This window comes from Cuculus canorus, unplaced genomic scaffold (genome assembly GCF_017976375.1).
Source record: "Cuculus canorus isolate bCucCan1 unplaced genomic scaffold, bCucCan1.pri scaffold_65_arrow_ctg1, whole genome shotgun sequence".
In the NCBI taxonomy this organism is placed as follows: Eukaryota; Metazoa; Chordata; class Aves; order Cuculiformes; family Cuculidae; genus Cuculus; species Cuculus canorus.
In genome coordinates, this window is record NW_026527845.1 from 19,955 (window position 1) to 39,410 (window position 19,456).

The window sequence follows — 19,456 nt, forward strand, 5'->3', positions numbered from 1 at the left end:
ATGCCCTTGAAGGGCCGTGAACGGTGCAGTAAGAGGAACCAACAGATAGCAACAGTAAGCTATGGCTGTATGCCCAGGAGCTGAGAGGGAGGTCTAAGTTAGAAAAGTAGAAATCATGATAACTTAGGGGAAAAGCATGTAAAATATGCAAAGCTAATTAACCAAGTAAGCATTTGATCTAGGCATGTGGACAGTAGCAACTAACCCATAGTAGTATAAACTTACCCGCGTGAACAGTTGTTTGTAACCAATCAAATGATGCCAAGTTTTAGATGCAACATAACATTGTGTATATAAGGAGCTCGCTAAGAGCAATAAAGGTCTTTGATCCAAGATATCGGAATCCGTGTCATCAATCTCCTCAACTTAACAATTTGCCCTGCTATGTCCTGGCTCTTTTATGACATCACAATTCTCCCTTCAATGTCCCTGCACTTTGATAACTTCCCAATTGGCCTTTTAACTACCCAGTATTAATGACTTAACAATTTGCCCTGCGGTCACCCTTCCCTTCTATGACATCACAATCCGCTCTTCAATGTCCCTGCATTTTGATGACTTCACAACTGGTCCTTTTATTACCCAGTCTTATTATGACTTAACAATTTGCCTTGCTATGACCTGGCTCTTCTATGACATCAGATTTCACTCTTCACTGTCCCTGCACTTTGATGACTTCACAATTATCCTTTTACTACCGTCTCATTATGACTTAACTGTCTGCCCTCCATTGACGCGGCTCTTCTATGATATCAGAGTTCTCTCTTCACTGTCCCTGCGCTTCGATGACTTCACAATTGGCCATTTTCATACCCAGTACTATTTTGATTGAACAATTTGCCCTGGTATCACGCGGCTCTTCTATGACATCACAGTTCTCTCTTCAGTTTCCTTGTACTTCGATGACTCCACTGTTGGCCTTTTACTGCCCACTCTTATCATGACTTATCAATCAGCCCTGCTCTTCCCTCGCCTTTCTATGGCACCACAATTCACCATTCACTGTTCCCGCACTTCGATGTCTTCACAATTGCCCTTCTCCTACCCAGTCTTATTATGACTCCACACTCTGCTCCACCGCCGCGGGGCCCTTCTCTGCCATCACAGCTGTCTCTCCGGGCCGGTGCCGGGGGGCGGTCCGCGCCGGCGGGGCCGCGGGGGGGCAGCGCGGCTCCGGGGGCTCCGCCAATCGCGGCCGTTCGCCGCCTGCCGGGCGGCCCCGCCGCAGTGGGCTGCCGAGCGCCTCGCCACCGCCTCCCGCAGCCCCGCCGCCGCGGAAGGGAACCTCCGCCCGCTCCGCCCGCACCTGCGGCGCCGGGAGGGTCCCCGTCCCGCCCGTTCGCCCCCGGGGTCTCGCCGTGCGGGCTCGGGGGCGCGGGGCGCGGCGTGAGGCGCTGAAGGGGCTGCGGCCCCTCGGCTGCCTCTGTATGGTGAGTGGCGGCGGCGTGTGCGGGGCACCCCGGCTGGGGAAGGGGGAAAGGGACCCTCGGTGCGGGGCACCCCGGCTGGGGAAGGGGGAAAGGACCCTCGGTGCGGGGCACCCCGGCCGTTGATGGGGGGAGAAGGGGATCTTTGGTGCGGGGCATCCCGGCCGGGGCTGGGGGACGAAGGGGAATTCCTGTCACTACCATGGATTTCCTTAGTTTTTTTAATGGGTCGTAAATGTTTTAGTTTATAACAAAGAGAGCTGTGTAATTTTTCATGTTCAAAAGCTACTGTCAGTTCTTGTAGTAAGTCTAGCTTAAGGAACAGATGCTGGTTAAAAATACACACAAAAATGAAATAGAAAAGTGAATTTGGTGTTTTCATTTATACTTTCACACCTATGAAATGCATACAGCTCATGAGTTAATGAAAGGAATTGACCTTGGAGCTGACAGTTGATTTGGAAATGCAAAAATATTAAGCAAGGTATTTATGATTTCCACTAAGCACAGCTTGACAGTTGCTCCTATTTAATAACTTTGATCGTTGTTTCTAATACTACATTTATGCCTCTCTCTGTATGTGCAACACCTCTGAGTTGCTGACTCTATGGGATATAATTTTGAATTACTTTTATTTTGCGTTGAAATTATCAACCATAATTTTATGTTATAGCACACACGGGGGAGGAAATGTTAAGCTGTAATTCCAATAGCAAGCATTAAATTAATAGATCATATGCTTTTCAAAAATAAATTTAGAAGTGCATGAAGATTTACAGAGTATTCCAAATTCACAATGATGCCGAGTTCGAGCTGACTTAGGAACTCTATGCATTAACTAGAATTTCTGACTTTGACATGCCATAGTTTTGAAAGGTGTTCAGTTTTCTGGACTATATTCTGGTTATCAAAATACCTGTGTGGATTGTGTTGAATGATAATGATAATGGATATTCTCGACCATATTCGGGTCCCAGTTGCAGTATGTGATTTGCTAGATGATTAGTGTGTTTTCTTTACATGTCTCATTTCACTATGATTGTAATACAAATAAAATCTATTCTTTTAATTTGCTAAGCATTACTGTGAAACAATACATACCATTATGAGCTTTGCCTGAGTGACAGGTATAGTTACATCTTTGCACAGTAAATTGGAATTGCTAGTCTTTTGTCAGCAAAGAAATTAGGGAAAAGAGTATTTGAATGTAAATTGTCTGCCCTATCGCTGAGCATTTTTATACAAATTAGGCAAAAATAATTTCCTGTGATACCTCAGAAATCAAAAATGGAAGAAGGGTATATTTGCGTGGACTGTTTAGCTACAGAATGTCCTCCAGGCTTTAACATTTAGAACTACAGAATACTGTTATAATTGGTCATATTCGAATATGGGCATTGCTGATTTTTTTATGTAGCTCGTTAGATAAGAAAAAAAACCATTGAGAATATTCAATCCTAATCTTCAGAGAAATGCATTTATAGAATGCCAGCAGATGTCAGTATGTTCTTGCCATATAGCCCTTTTGTTTTTAAACAATAGTTTTCTATGAATTAAATAACATGAGAGGAAGTACTGAGTGTTGTAATGCTATCTTAATGCAGGTCTGTTTAATTCAAATATTCCACTGAAAAGGTGTTTTTTTTTCCTTTCTGTCTTCTACACCTGGCTTAGCACAACATCCGTGTACGCCTTGGCTTTCACTCTCTACACACTGCTTAAAGAACATAGTTTAAAATCCTTTCCTAAATGGACATGCGTTACTGATAGTTTAACACCTTAGTTTCTCATTGAACTTTTTTTTTCCTCTGTAGAACTTTCTTTGTGTACATTTTGTTCATGATTCTGAGGCGTTTTGCAAATCCCGCTGCCCTTCTTTCTGTTTTCATAGCTACTGAGTGTGTTTGAACTCTGCTGTGTTTAATAAAATCTGCCTAATTTGGAGATTATTTTGTTAGTGTTTACACGCGCTAATCAAAACCAGATGAGCTGCTTCTTGTCTTCCTCATATTCAAACAATCAATACCGTTGTGACATTATGGAGAAGCCTTTCCCTTCTCCTCCTAAAGGGCAAAGTGATGCCATGTAATGGGAAAGGATGCAGAATTCATAGACTGGAGTACTCGCTATAAAAAGCTGTTCACAGTTTATAAAACATCATGGAAAGTTTCCAGGTTGCACTTTTAGGGCGATGGGCAGATGGTGCTTTTATAAGCTATGGATGAACAGATGGAACCTGTAGCCGACGTGAAGGAAGTCTGCAGCCTACTGACAGGTAATCCAAGCTCTGTCTTTCCCTGAGATTGTTACGCTGGTACCACAGAGATGATATTAGAACTCCTATTTCTTTTTCTCCCTGTATTTGTTAGCGTTGTCTTTTTAAGGTGGACTATTGTGCACCTCGAAGAATGTACCTCTGATTCTCTTAACATAGAGCTTAAATACTTCAGTCCCAGTCTGATGATTTTGACCAGTGTCCATCTTAGTCAGCTCCACCAATATCAGAAGGACAGACCCCACAGTTTTCCATTTTGGCTGCCTGAAGCGCTTGGTGCCTCAGTGCGTTTGGTGGGGAAAGAAGTGGTGAGAATCCTCTTTGGAGACAGAAGGCCATTTGCTTTGGCTTCTCTTAGGGAGCTAATGCAGATTTTACCCTCGTGTGTTCTTTATTTTTTGTAAATTCTCAGTCATAAAATACTGTAGCTGTCACTTCAGGCTTTTTAATTACATTTCCAAGCAGAAATTTATTTTACGTTTGCTTTCTCTTTCTTCAACCCTCTTTTCAAGGCCTGTCATCGTGAAGAGTTTGTTTAAGATGCAGGGTCTATTTATTGTGACTTATTCCTTATTTCTTCTCATCTCAGACTGCTTGCATGAGTTTCAGATTATGCAAATGAGAATTGAGGCAGGCAAAGCAGATAAGAAAGAGACCTCTTGAGTTTAAGAAAAGCCAAAACACACAGTATTACTGAGGTAGAGGTACTAGAAATAAGGCTGTTTTATTTTCAAAGAGTGGTTTTTTTTGCATTTGCCCTTTCTAAAGATGCTGATAAACACCTATAATCCTATTAAATATCATGCTTAAATTAGTTCTAAGTAACTGTTTGCATGATATAGTAATATAATTTAATTCGGGGTTGGCTTGCTCCTCTGAAGCTGGTATTTCTTCATTAGAAAATTATAGTTGTCTTTCATTTTTGTGTAAGGAAAAAGAAAAGGGAAATGCAGATATTTGACGGTCTGCATGCGTAACGCTTAAAAAATTGTTTATTTTCTCCTTTTGTAGTGAAATTAAAAAGCAAAAAGTATTTGTCAACCACTGAATAAAAAAAATAGGAAGCAGTATTGTTTGTTGTTTTGACATCTTTTCTTCCACGGCAATGTAAGCCTTTTCTGATAGTGGACTGTTCCGAACAGCCTCTTAGTGTGCCTTTCGAAAACCTGCAACATATACATGGATGTAATTAATTTACGTAACTGGCAGTGCTGTTGCAGATTGGACTCCTGAAAGTCAGGTTGTTGGCAAAAATGGGTGTCACACTCAGCATACCTAACAACAAGAAGTTTTATTTAGGAACATATAGGCTTTAAAAATGGGTAAATTAAGGGAGCTGGTTTTCTTATGGTAATAAATGTAGATATATGGATCAAAATGCCAAATGTGAGCATTTCCATGGGGTTTGCAAGCTCGCGCGTTCAGTCTGTACCTTGACATATGTAAGTCAAGAGCAGGTGAATGACTCAGTTGTTCATTTTATCCATGTACTTCATATGTAAATGTTTAAAAATGTGATCTTGCTGCCAAGATAGTGAGGAAATAATACAATAAATCTTGAAATAAGTTTTTATCAGCTATGAAATAAATTTTGATCAGAGGAGGGCTATAAAGATGATCTGAGACCCGGAGCGCCTTCCATCCGAGGACAGGCCGGGAGGGTTGGGGTTGTTCAGCCTGGAGAAGAGAAGGCTCCAAGGAGACTTTAGAGCAGCTTCCAGTACCTGAAGGGGCTCCAGAAAAGCTGGGGAGGGGCTGTTCTCAAAGGCTTGTGGGGATAGGACACGGTGGAACAGGTATAAACTGGAGAGGGGCAGGTTTAGACCAGACATAAGGAGGAATTTCTTCCTGGTGAGAGTGGGGAGGCCCTGGAACAGGTTGCCCAGAGCAGTGGTGGCTGCCCCGTCCCTGGAGGTGTTCAGGGTTGGATGGGGCTTGGAGCCCCTGATCCAGTGGGAGGTGTCCCTGCCCATGGGGGGGACGGGGGACTGGGTGATCTTTAAGTCCCTTCCTACCCAAACTATTCTATGATTCTATGTATTAACAACGATCTTATAATTTTCAAACTTTTCAATTTATGAATCTCTTTTGTTGTAATAATTTGTTTTGTTGTAACTTTCTTTACATTAGAATTTACACTGTGTTATGTGAGTGCATTTGTACTTCGTGGAAGAGATTAATGGGAAAAGTATTAAAAAAAAGATGCTCAAAGCTTCTGACAATACTTGCTATTGCAAGTAAGCCCTCAGTTAATAAGGATTGCAGATATCACAGACTGCTTTGAATTAACAAATTCCATCTGGGGTGGCTGGATCAGTCTGTGTCCAGCACAGGGCAATCCCGATCTTTCCTCCCAGAGGCCCCGCAGCCCCGCTCCCAGTGCTGGGCACAGGCCCTGGCTATGCCATGTCCTGGTAAGACCCATCTGTTGGTTATCTTTCCTGCAGGAGGTGTTTTCATCCATTACTAATCACAGGAAGAAAGTAGAGCTTCATCTCGGTTGATGTTGGGGGAACAGCAGCACTGGCAGAGGCAGAGCCTCCGCATTTGGGGATTGTGTCTCTTCCATGTCCCTTTCAAGAGGGGGGATTTGGAGTAGTCCTCTGATCAGGGATTACCGTTCATGGTTCATAAAAGATGTGGAACAGATGGATCTTTACTCAGGTAGCTGTGAGCGTTGTTTGGAGTGCCAAATGGGTTTCGAAGAATCTTTTCTGTTAGTTTCCACAGTCTTGGTCAGGGCTGTTTCCTACCTACCAGGATGCAAATGCACATTTTTACTCTGAATTTTGTTCCCATTTTTAACTGTAGTTCTTTTTATATTGTGCAGTTACATTTGGACATGCAAACAGGATGGAAACATCAACAGGAGATGTCGAATGATTCCTTTTGTGTTTAAAATAAGGACAGACTTCTATTGAAGCTGTCCTGCTGGCAAGCGGCATAACGTAGGAGCAAATAATCTCCTTTGTTTTGTCTACTGATCATTGATGTGCTGTGTTATATTGAAATATTTCTGCTCTGCCACACTTTCTTTGTCTTCTTTAGAAGAATGACTCTGCTCATTTTGAGTGAAGTAGGAAAACGTCATTTGCTGACTGGTTTACTTCATCCTGGGAACAGATCTGAGATGTGTTCAGTCTAGCTGCGAATGAGGCACCGTTTTTAATGTGAGATTTAATTTGAAATAGTTAAACACCTGCAGGGATGTCTGTGAGCAGCTACTGATTTAAAAAAAAAAGGGCAGCACATGACATTTATTGTTTTCTTCAACTCAAGTTATTGTGTGGGAAAGAAAGGATGATTTTTCACATACCTGTTGGAAAACTCTGATTTTTTTGAGGGTTTAGGCTGTGTTAAGTATTTTAAGCATTGCATTTTAGGCTCTTCACTGTCGTCTGCAAATTTTTCTTACTTTCTGAATTAATTTTTAAGGCTCAGTCCTCATTTAGGAAAAAAAAAAAAAGAGCGTGGAGGAGGGAGAGATCTTGATTTCCCAGGTAGGAAAAACGTTGTTTGTAAGGGTAGTGTACAGGAGTGTGTGCCTATGGAGGGGTAACCTTTAAGAGAAAAAGAGGTCGAAGATTGAGCCTATGGAGCTGGGATGGAACGGTGCCGTGGGGGCAGGGAGCTTTGGTAGCAAGTTGGAAACAAATCTTCCGGAGGTAGGGCTGTACCACTGATGTTTATTCATTTCAGAACAGTGTAGTCAGAAGTCTATTGCATTCAACTCAAATAATCTTTGGAGACATAATACAGTGGTACCCAGGTACAGCAGGTCACAAATTGGTTGTTCAGGAACAAACAGGAGCTGCAGGAGCCACTCAGTTGCCTGAAGGTAAAGACACTCCCTCCTCAGGCAGATTTATTTTGCCCAAATTGTTAGGCACGTTGGTATGTTCTGCGTTCATAAAGTGTACAGAAGTATTTTTAGCTGATGTTGCTATTAGAATGATTTACTTTTAATACCCGTGAAAGAAGGGTAAGAGAGGAAAGGCTTTTGAATATTGCAGTGACATAGCTCTGATCTATGGGATAGAAGTTATGGAGGAGATTATGTGGCTCTCTTATTTTGAGGATGTCTCATCAAACCTCATTATTACAGTATGGGACTGTATTCCTTCCCTACAGTAAAAAGAATTAAAATAGTATTCTTTTGTTTCATCTGTAGTTGATCTTTACCTGCTTTTACAGGTTTTTATTAGGTAAGGCTGAACAAAGTAGTGGTTTTAGATTCAGCTCTAGCAGGATAGTTGATTCTTAATATTTTTTTCTGACAGCTCCTTCTGTGAAGGTTCCGTTTTTTTATAAGCTTTCCTGGGATGCAGTTTAGCCCGCAAGCGGACCGCTGCAGTGAAATTCAGCTGGTGTGTGTGGTCTAACTCATTGCCAGGAGGGGTGGATTGAGATCCATTATGTAGAGCTTGGAAAGTCAGCAAGCTGACCTAGAACTGAAACGTGTATTAGTGAAGAGCAGTGTTGTGCATTGCTGAGCAGGTAGGTTGCTGAATTGGGAATGAGCCAGGGTGTCCTCAGGCTCTGGCAGCGAGTGATAGTCTGGTTTGGATGTTGCACACATGGTGCTCAGAGTGGTCAGGTTTGCATTTGCTAAGCTGCGGCGTGAGCACCCAATGAGATGGTTCGTTATTCAAAATAGCTGTTTGTTCCCTTGAGTAACCTCTAGGGTCTGAAACAAGGTTTGATGCTTCTTTGTGGTATTGGACCAAGAAATAGATTAAAATATCTTTAAGGGATGGTTGAAACAAAAGACTGATTTGGTTTTGCCTTTTGCATATTATCTGTTGATGAAAGACAAAACTTGAGATTTTGTATTAAGCTTTTTGGACTCTGGATTTTGGGCTACTCTAATAGTTTGGTTTATCTTACACTGCGTAAATTATGTTCCTACAAATTGAATATAACCCTGAATTTGAATCATCAGCTTTCTTCCGTTTGGTATTGATACTCATTTAATACTGTTTTCATGGTGACTTTCAGCATGAGGTTCGGAAGGAGTCAGCAGCAATTTCTTTCACCTGACCATAGTTGAAGTTTCCTTGGAAAGTTTCATTAGTACACTGTCATCGTTTAATAATAGAAACTTAGGAGAATTACTCCAAGCCAAGTAATGTAATGCACTGAGAAGCTTTTCATTTTATATGGTCAGTATTCTGAAGCACTTCCAAGTGGTCACTTTTCCATTGTGAGGAGACTTCTACATAATGTTTCATTGAAAATTGTAGTTCCTAGAAATTCTGCATCTGCGTGTAGATTACTTGCAGAGCTGCTTTTGTCTTTATTTCTGCTCTGCTGTGGAATTAAAAGAAAAAACCCAACATTTAGTGAATTCTTAAATTAGTTTTCTTTTGTTGCTCGCTGTGTATGTAGCAGTAAATAGCAGAGTGGAGCAGCTGGAACATCTGCAGCGCTCTGTGGACAGAAGGCATCCCATGGGTGATTTCTTCCTCCCAGTAGCTACCAATGGGATGCTTCTCAATCACCAGTTCTGTTAGAATTCAAGTCAGAAAAGGTTCATTTCTCTATGCTTTCCCTCCTCCCATCTCCCCCCCAAAAAGACATACGTATTCTTGATAGCGTGTTGTCAGATGGACGGCAGTCTCTGTGGCAACCACAGCTGAAGTTGTTCTTCAGTGGTCAGCCACCGAATGTTTATAGTAATTCCACCTAAGTGTTTGTTGGTGTTTTAAATACTAAATAAATAAGCATGTCTTTACTGCTGTGTTAATTTAGAGACACGCTGTCAGGTTTTGGTTTTGAATCTGGGTTCCAAAGATTCTCAGTCAGCTGTTAACTGAATGGAAATGCAGTGTTGAAAATAGAATTTGCCTGCTGGCTTATGGGTTATCTACTATTTATTTCAGGAACCAAATAATTATTTTTCTTCTGGGCATTTTTTTTTGCTTGGTGGTGGTTGTTGTTTTGGGTTTTTTTATGAGTTTTTTTGTGTATGTGTTTCGTTTCTTGTGTGTATGTGTGTTTACCTACAGCATAGCTTGAAACGAGTCACACAGTGATTGGGGGTGGAAGGGACCTCTGGAAGTGGCGTGGTCCAACCCCACAGCTCAAGCAGGCTCACCTCGAGCTGGTTGCCCAGGACCATGTCTAGATGGGTTTTGAATAGCTCCAAAGATGGAGACTCCACCGCCTCCCTGGGCAGTGAGTGCCAGTGCTTAGTCCCCTTCACAGTGCAAAAGTGTTTGCTGATGTTCAGAGGGACCCTCCTGCGTTTTGAGTTTGTGCGCATTGCCTCTGGTGCGGTCTCTGGCCACAAACTGAGAAGAGCCTGGCTCTGTCTTCTTTTCATGCTGCCGTCATTTTTTGCACGCGATGATGAGATTCCCTCTGAGCCCTCTCTTCTCCAGGCTAAGCAGTGCCAGCTTGCTAAGCCTTTCCTCATAATGAGAGATGCTTCAGGACCTTCATCATCTCAGTAGCCCTTTGCTGGACTCTCTCCAGTGATCTCCATGTCCCTCTGGTCCTGCGGAGGTCAGGACTGGACACAGTACTGCAGCTGTGATCTCACCAGTGCTGAGCAGATGAGCAGGATCACTTCTTTCAGTCTGCTGCCAGCTTTCCTTCGAATGCAGCCCAGGATACTGTGAGTTGTCTTTGCTAAAAAAACCAAGTTGCTGTCTGTTCAGCCTGGTGTACACGGGACCCCAGGGACCTTCTCTGCAAAGCTGCTTTCCAGCCCATAGGCTTCTGTTGGGCTTGTTCCTCCGCAGGTGCAGGATGTAGATATTCTGTCAGCCCCTTTCTCCATCCAGTTAAGGTCCCCCTGGATGGCAGCACAACCCTCTGACATACAACTACTCCACTCTATTTGGTGTCATCTCCAAACTTGCTGAGGTGATGTTGTGCCCCATCATTGACATCGTAAATGAAAATGTTAAATAGGCACTCGGAAACTTACAGGTACTCCAAAATTAATCGACTTATTTTTTCATCTTCACTCAATATTAATTCCATCAGCCTTGTGCTAACTGTACGTGTGATTCTGTAGTTTGAAGGGAGCACAGTAGTATTCTGTTATTTCTTTCTGGCATCTTTGTAAAATGGTGAGGTGGGCAGGTGCAACAACCCCATTACTTGCAAAGCCATACAGATTTTTCATGAAACGGCAGTCTTTTTATATTACATTATTGTCCAGATGGCTAAGTGTATGGTAGAAGAGAATTAATAGATGTTGGGGAACTCCACCTCCGTGTGGAACAGATGGTAACACTGGCAACCAGTCAAAAAGCCCTCAGAAAGGTTGCAGCTGAAGGACACCACTGTTGGAAACAACAGATGAAGATGTACTCCTGAACTCAAGAAGGAAACACAGAGGATGCATTATTGTATGAAATGATTAGATGACTGACTAATGAGCCTTGAGGGGCAAGGGAATTGGCTACTAAAGCAGTTAGATAACCAACTGACATCCCAATGTACTCTGTATAAACATTAAACTCTTACCATGTTTAGTTGGCAAAGCGAAACAAGTGGCATTTAAGCAGGCAAGACAAACTCTTACAGGGATAAAGCCTGCGTTAAACAGATTGTTCTGCCGAAAGTGTGTTAGGAAAAGCTTTTCTTTGTCAGAAGGTGTGATAACATATTGTAGTACTAACATTGTAAGTCACTATGCACAGTTTTTGTTCCATATTCTGGATACAATACTGCATTAAACCCCATACTCTGCTTTAAGCAGTCTATTGTTGCATACTGTTAGGTATGAATGGCAAGGTTATTTTTTCTTTCCTTTTTTCCCCCTCCAGTGACAAAACTACTGCATAACTGTCCAGATTTGAGTAACAGAATCTGATGAAGCGTTTGATACGTGTTTCTGTAACGTGACATCTTTTAAGTGCTCTAAGATTAGTGGTGGTCGCTTTGGGTCCCAAGCTGTATAGTCAGCCTGTCCCTGTGAGCCTTCGGGAGAGGGGAAGCCAACTACGGAAGCAATGAAATGAACGGTTGCCGTTTTGCCAAAGTGAGTTTTGAAGTGACTTTATTGATCGAAGGGTTCTGTCTTGCTTAGTAACTTATAATTATACAGTGTGAAAGGTCTCTCGGCAAGATGGAACAAAAGGTATTCCTTCAAGCTTAAATGGTTTAACAAGCAAGAAACACACAAAGAAGAAAGGTTGTTAAGGTAGAAAGCGAAATATTTAATACTAGCCTTTGTGCTGTACATTCTCCTTTTGTTGTATTCATGGAAATATGTTTTGGAACTGAAGGAAAATGTTATTTATATTAGAGTAGTGGCAGAAAGGGCATTCTTGATTGAGGCATCAAAGTAGTGGACCTTATAAAAGGCGTGAGAGGAAATTTCTGGATTAGCCTTAACATTTTCCGTTTTACCCTGCCTTTTCTATTGGTTTTTCTGGGTCTCATTTTGGTTTTCATTTGGGATTTGTCTGTAACAGCCCTTTTTTTCCTTTCATCTTCATGATTAGGTAGATAACCATGTAGCAATAAGGGGTTTCCCTTATTGTTTTCCCAGTAGCAGTTTTATTGTTTCAAGCCCTCTGACATTTATCCCATCAGTCACAACATGTTGGATGTTGTATGACTCATTCTGTCATTAAATTTTTTTTTTCAGCCTATTGGGTACAAAAATACCCACTTTAATTCCTGTTTTCTGTGCCAAACGGGAACTGGGTATTACACAAAGGAAAGGGTTTGGAGTAGAATGGATCTTTAAGTGAAAACAAGAGAACTTGTTAAAAAAATCTAAACTGAAGTATTTTCTCTTGTCCCCCTGGATAATGTGGTTAGAGCATTATGGTACGTCTGAGATTTTTATTATCTGATTCGTCAGTGATGAGCAAAGATAAAAGCATGCCTACCTGTTTGCAAGCGTGGGTATTTCCGCACTGTCACACCTGTGTCCTGGGCTGAGGATCCTTCAGGCTGTGTTGAAGGGGCGATGCTGTTTCAAGGCTTTTGATACTCATCTGAAAACAAGAACCAGGCACAGATTCAGGTGTTTTGTTCTTCAAAGAAGAAAGGAAAAAAAAAAAGCCATTATGAAGCTTGGTATTTTTCTCTTTGGAAGATTCTTATGTTTTTAAATAAGTTCCGATGTTTGCATCTCGCTGCCTTCTCAGGAAGATGGAGTAAGATCTTGCCTAGTTTGCATGGATCCAGTATTTTCACCTGTGCTCCAGGGCCTCTGCTTTACTGCACACACTGTCTCAGATAAACACAACGCTTAATGTCTTCTACAGACCTGTGGGAAATCTTGTGCTAGGTTTTTCTTGTAAGTCCTTGCATAGGAAAAAGATATTTTAAAGACTTTCTGGAAATCAGCTTTACTGCCAACGCCTATGTCTCATTTCGCTGAGTTTTAAAGTGTATTCAGTGACTGAAGGAAGCAGGGGGGATGTCCTGATCACAGCTCTGTCTTGTGTTGGATCCACATCAGAAATCTAAATCTAATTTTGCTGGTTTTAAATGAGAGACAGTTAAAAATATACTCACATGTGTATATTTTTGGATGTTTTTTTTCTTCAAGAATAATTACAAGCACTTCTTAAACACGTTGAGTAATGTTTAAATTGCTATCGGAAGATCATGCTTGTTCTATTAAGACAATGTAAAATTAATCATGTATTCATTTCTCATTTACCTCATTAATCAGATTTGAAGGTCCACGTACATATAGATGTTCACACTTTGTTTCAATGTTCACACTTTTTTCCCTTCTTATTCAGAACTTGGAAAAAAATGGAAGTGCCTGTATAGTGGATGCTACCAAATGCAGCTGAATAACCACTTCTTCAAGAAATCATTTGTGTAACAGGAAAAGTCTTGCCCCAAAGTTTGGAAAGATGAATAGTATGGGAACTAAACCTGATGCAGTACTTGCTTCCCTGGGCGGAACAGTCGACTCCAGTGTTTCTGGTCGGCTCGGCAAGCAGATATCATGAAGAGCTCAAAAACTTTAGTGTGATGTCACTGGGCTGCTTGGAACACTTGCTAGCTTTTCGAAAGAGTTGGGTTTAGGTTGCTTTTGCTTGAGACAGAACTGATCTGCCTTAAGCAGCTGTTGTAGGCAAGAGTGGTACAAGAAAGAAATATGAAGCTTAGGGAAAACTATTTGTAAATGAATTAAACTTTTTTCCTGATTGTTTGCTGAACTCATGGGCAAAGCTTTTAAGAAAGCCAGTTCATCAGCCGTACTGAACAGAATGCTAAACCAGTAGTTTAACAACAATATTGTTAAAAGTATGGTTTAGCTTACATAGCATATACAGTGTAATTTTGTATTTTTTTAAAGTGTAAAAATCTCCTCAGGGGTGTAAGAAATATGCTGCAACTTCACTTATCTTTCCAATTGACTTAACCTGGTATGTATAGAACATTTAAAACTGGAGTTGTACTTATTTTAAGCCTGAAGAGAAAAGGAGGTAAGGTAGTTTGGCTCAGCTGTCCCTCGTATAACGTCCTTCATAGCTTCTCTGGTAGCAATCACATCAGGGTTAGAGTGCAGCTGCTCCTTATGTGTCTGCACCACAGAAGGAGAAGCTGAGCGTCGTATTTGCATAACCTAAGTAATGTTTATTACATTTTTGTAATAAATAATGTTTATTACAATGAAAGCTCGCTTTTAAACATAGTCATTTTGATTTTTATCTTGTAAGTAAGAGCTTATTTTTGGAGTGACTTTTAGTGTGGTTAAGTAATCTGAGACTCTGGTTTAGCGTTGAATGGAGTGCCAAAGTGCTTCACGGAATCAGGACCTTCTCTGGGTTCCCCAAAGTAGAACTGCGAACGTCAGCCAGAGCTGAGTGGGCATAAATTCTTATGCATTTTATCAGCACTTCTCTGTCGGAGTTCAGGAAAGTGGGGCGATGTGATGTGAGGAGTCAGGTTCTCTGGGCATAAGGGCATTTGTGTTTGGCTGGTTCTTTATATCAAGAAAAGGTAGAGATAAATGTGTTACCAGATTATAAGCCTCCTACATTAGAGTTTGCAGATCTTTGTGCAGTATTTTCAAGAGAAAAGAATATATTCATCAAGGATCTTGCTGTAATTTGTAGTCCCGCCCAGTGGAAGCAACAACAGATTAAGTCCATAATATTATGATATTGTATCAGTTTGTTTTTCCATGCTTTTGTATAAAGTTAATGGGTAGTTTACGTTGTAAGCCTTCCAGGGCTGTTATGATTCCTGGAGAAAGAAAACCCCAAACCTCGCTTCCCACAAACCTGGATGGTGTTACAGAGTAACTGAGATTGCAAAGCAATGGGCTTACAGGAGATGTTCTAATGATATTTCTGCTTTGGTTGAAGTATATAACGTGCTTACAACTTGAGCGTTGCAGTTTAGCGCGTGCGATGAATTGCTTCATGGAGAAAAGATTACATTGCAGTCTCACAAATAGTAGAGAAATCACAATTAAGCAATGTGCTTTAATCCTTAAATGCTAATAATGTGCTTTCAAAGACCCAGAGGAAGGCTATGTAATTAGAAAATTGGAAAACATTTACTGAAGTGTTTTCTACCTAATTTTCCTGTTATGCTTGCGTTAAATCTGAAGGACGGTTACTGGATAGAGGTAATGTTAATAGAATGATGGAGAATTAAGGATCACTTATTCAACACATGAAGGGCATTTAACCATAATTTTAGGGTTGAAAAGAGTGCCCTGAGGTATGCAATAATTTGATAGAATAAAAAAGATTGTTATGTGGTGAGTATAAAATTATAATGATTTCACCCGGTGTTTACTGATGAAGGACAATTTAGTTCTTGGGGGGGAGCTGATTCTCCAAATTTCTGGCATAAATGATCATGTGCTATACATAGTCTTTATATTATTTATTGCTTTAGTAGCAACTGGTGTGTGGTGGAGCGCCACAGAACAGACGCTTCATTGGCAGATTCACTCTGAACAATAGATAATGAAATGAAGGAACTTTTGTTTTTTCATCTTCTGCAATAGTGGGGGCATATTATAGTCTACATTCTTTTTTTTATTTATTTATTCTTAAAACCTTCAGTCGGAGCCTTGCTAGCGAAGGGTAGAGGTCTTTTCTCTTTTTGAACAAGCTTAGGTTTAATAAATATGCTTTCTGTGCTACAACCTGTAGCTTCTGCTATCATATGCTCAGTAATAAATACAAAGACAACTTGTTTACTTCCTATTAAAGTCAGTCATTAATTCAATTGTAATTTTTTTTTGTAGGTGGGAATTCTTTTCTTTTGCTTCTTTCCCTGCCCCCTCCCCCTATTAGAATTAGACCTGAGCTCTCCCAGTGGTTCCCATTTTTCCTGCAGAACTATGGCTAATATTCCTGGAAAAGCGCTCATAAAAGATTTAGGTCCTGTACAGACAGACTCTAAGCGTCTTAGTCTCAGGCTTCCAGTTTTGACTTTAAAAAATATTATCTTAGCTTTCCTGTGGTGCCTGAAATTGTCTGGCTGTGGGAAGTTGCCGTGTTTTTGATGTGTATGTGAATGTGCATGCTTTATCATAGACTGCTGGTTTGCGTAGGGAGGGACTTTTAAAGGTCAGCTTGTCCAACCGCAGCCCTGGTGATTTCACGGCTGTGGCCAAGCTGGGAACAAAGATCTACGTACTTTTATAAGGAAACTATATAAGAGCTGGGGTTGTTTAGCCTGGAGAAGAGGAGGCTGAGGGGAGACCTTATTGCTCTCTACAACTATCTGAAAGGAGGTTGTGGAGAGGAGGGATATGGGCTCTTCTCCCAAGTGACTGAGGATGGGACATGGGGGAATGGCCTGAAACTCGGCCAGGGGAGGTTCAGGCTGGATATCAGAAAAAAATTCTTCATGGAAAGAGTCATCGGGCACTGGCAGAGGCTGCCTAGGGAGGTGGTCGAGTCGCCTTCTCTGGAGGTGTTTAAGGAACGGGTTGATGAAGTGCTTAGGGACATGGTTTAAGGGAGTGTTAGGAATGGTTGGACTCGATGATCCAGTGGGTCCTTTCCAACCTGGTGATTCTATGATTCCATGAAACCTTATGGTAGCGGGGCTGGTGTGGTATTTTCTGTGCACGCAGCAGAGCTGAATTATTGTTTTTCTTAGAAGCTCTTACTTCTAGGAATGTTTTGGGGTATTCTCTGGCTGGAAGAAATGAATGTGATATTTGCAGTTCTTATTCCTGCTGTAGCCTGCTGGCTTGAATGTTTCTCCAGGGGAGTGGATGGAAGGTACACACCTTCTGTTGGTGGAAAACTGTCAAACTTGCATTGCATTATAATTCTCCATAGAAAGATCCTAATTCAAATAGACTTATCAACAGTGGTGTGCTCCCTCCTCCTGTTGAAGCTGTGTTAGTGGTGCTTGGATTGGCGCTGGTTGGGTTTTTAAGGGTGTGTGTTTGTATGGTAAACCAGCAAATGCTCAGAAAGTATAACTTTGTGGAGTTCAAACCACGCCTTTTAGGACAAAAAGAGTTCTGGTCCCTTTTGTCAAGATAAAATTGTGTAATATCTGGTGGTTTTATTCAAAATAAAAGATAGAAACTAGACTGTGGTGCTGTGATGCCTACTGAGGCGGCAGCGTTTTCTGCTGTACCTGTCTTGTCTTTCACAATGTATCTTCATCACAACTTTCGTCTTGTCTAGCTAAATAGAACATTATAAACAGAAAAGTGGCAAATACTTTCATCCAGAATATTTTACAACCTGTACCTAGGAGCCGTCTCGTAAAAGGATATAGTTATTTATTTTTGTCTCCTGGGCAGAGAAGGAATTTCAACACTGATTTCTTAATTGCTGATTAAGTGCTTTAACCACAATACTGATGCACAGCTTTTTTGGGGGGTGAGCAGTTGAGTTATGAAAGTTTCAATGAATCCTTAGCCACTGTCCCGGGGTGGGGGAAGTGGGGGTGGGGGATGAGTTATAGAATTTAGTAGTATCTCTCTGTATTCAGAAAGTGAAATTGTTAGACAAATATATGACATACCTTTTAATAGAAAGATGTATATATTCTTGTTTATAATCTATATGTAGAAAGGCTGTATCATTACAAACGCTTATTGGTTAAGGAAGGCGTTGCATGACCTTTTATGTGTTTTAATCTCACTTGTACTGGTGTGTATAAAAGTTGTGAATGGCAGTGTGCATGTTGCATATAATTATGTGTGCTTTATTTCTTTTTTTTTCCAGTCTGTCATTAGAGAATGAATTAACTGAGTAGGAGGACAGACTGAATTTAGCCTTAAAAAATTACTGTCATATTTCACTTGGGGGTAGGGACATTGAAAACCATGAACATCTATTAAGGAGTACACAGCTTTTCTACATTTTGTAGTTCCTTTTTGACTCGATCATCTGTAGCGGTTGTATAAATTACTTATAATGATGCAATATAACTGAAAAAAATTGTCTTTACTTTGCAGCATGTCATTACTAGCTGTGAGGAAAAAGCTATATTGTTTGGTCTGTATAAAGGACATTTAAGAAAAGGAGAGTGAATTCAAATCAAAAGAGAGAAGGAAATGTAAACCGTAGCCACAGATGTTTTCCTTAGAAAGGAAATGTAAATTGTTGCTTTGCAAAGTGAACTAAATGGAACATCTGTGAGTTCTTGTTTTTCTTTCTTTAAGACTTGATTTTCTTCTGTTTCTGCTAGTCTTAATAGGTGCATATTCATCTTGATCCTGCTTCCATTGCCTGCTAACTTCAGCAGTGCTTTGTGCTAAGAAAGAGAAAACCATTAGTCGAGAAGATCATCACTGTATCTCCACCTGCTTTAAAAAGCTGGTGGGTAGTACAGGTTGGGCAGAGGTTGCTAGCGGAAACATTGATACAGTTCAAATACCACTGTGAAGCAGCAATGCATGGACAACCTGTTTATTATTTTTTGGTAAATTGTGGGGGTCCACAGCGGGCTGAGGACCCTTGCTTAATGCACCCGGAAGGAGATCATGGGACAGGAAGTGGGCAGACAATATAGGACCGTGCATGAAAGTAGTACCATCCATTCACAGATTGTTTATGTATAAGCTAATCCAATCATGCGGAGACGCGTGTGTTAATCAAGGGTATAAGGGGTGCGTGTAAGATCAAGCGCCGCCGGCCAGCCCTGTAACTTCAATAAAGAAACTTGCTTCCACATCACCGTGTCGTGTCTCAACAGCGACAGAAGGTATGCAGTGGCTAGCTAATTTTTTCTCTTTAGGTTGTTTATTCCCCTTTAGAAAGGCTTTTACTGCAACTGCAATAAAAGAACTACACATTTGGTTGTTTAATCCCAGTGTGAGTTGTTTCAGATAATCAGTTTTAAATCCTGGACTTAAAACAATATGATGAATTATTAAAGCAATAAATTATGGCCAACCAGGATGTTCATAAGTTGGGGAGGAGGAAAGGGGTTGATTTAGACATCCTAGTGGCTTTTAAAAAAACAAGCTTTATGCTAAGAAAATGGGCTCCGTGAACGTCTGCTATGGAGACTACCCTATCCACCCTCAAATTAGGTTTTGAGGATACTCCTGATGAGAAGTATAAAATCAGTGTCTACTTTGTTAGTTCATAGTATTTTCTTTTTGAGACATTTCCAAGAAAATAGTAATTTCTTAAAAAAATGTTGTGCCAAAGTTACAGGAAGACCAAATTTTTCTCTCAGCCACAGAGAGCAGATTTGAATTCCTGATCTTAACAATTGCTTCAGAAGATTCCCATGTCTCAAATATGTTTTACAATATATTTTGTATGCGTTTCTACCATCACTCTCTATAGAGAAGAACCCCCTTCATGTGCTGACAGGA

General features: G+C 40.9%; 1 protein-coding gene across 1 annotated transcript in view; it reads left to right on the forward strand.

The window, feature by feature from the left end:
* LOC128850735 (sensor histidine kinase AruS-like) overlaps window positions 1-19,456 on the forward strand; it is a 100,591-nt gene continuing 81,135 nt past the window's right edge. Inside the window, exons 1-2 of the mRNA XM_054055716.1 lie at window positions 1-54; window positions 1,050-1,430. Coding sequence (XP_053911691.1) covers window positions 1-54; window positions 1,050-1,430 — 435 coding nt within the window. The remainder of the gene's footprint in view (window positions 55-1,049; window positions 1,431-19,456) is intronic.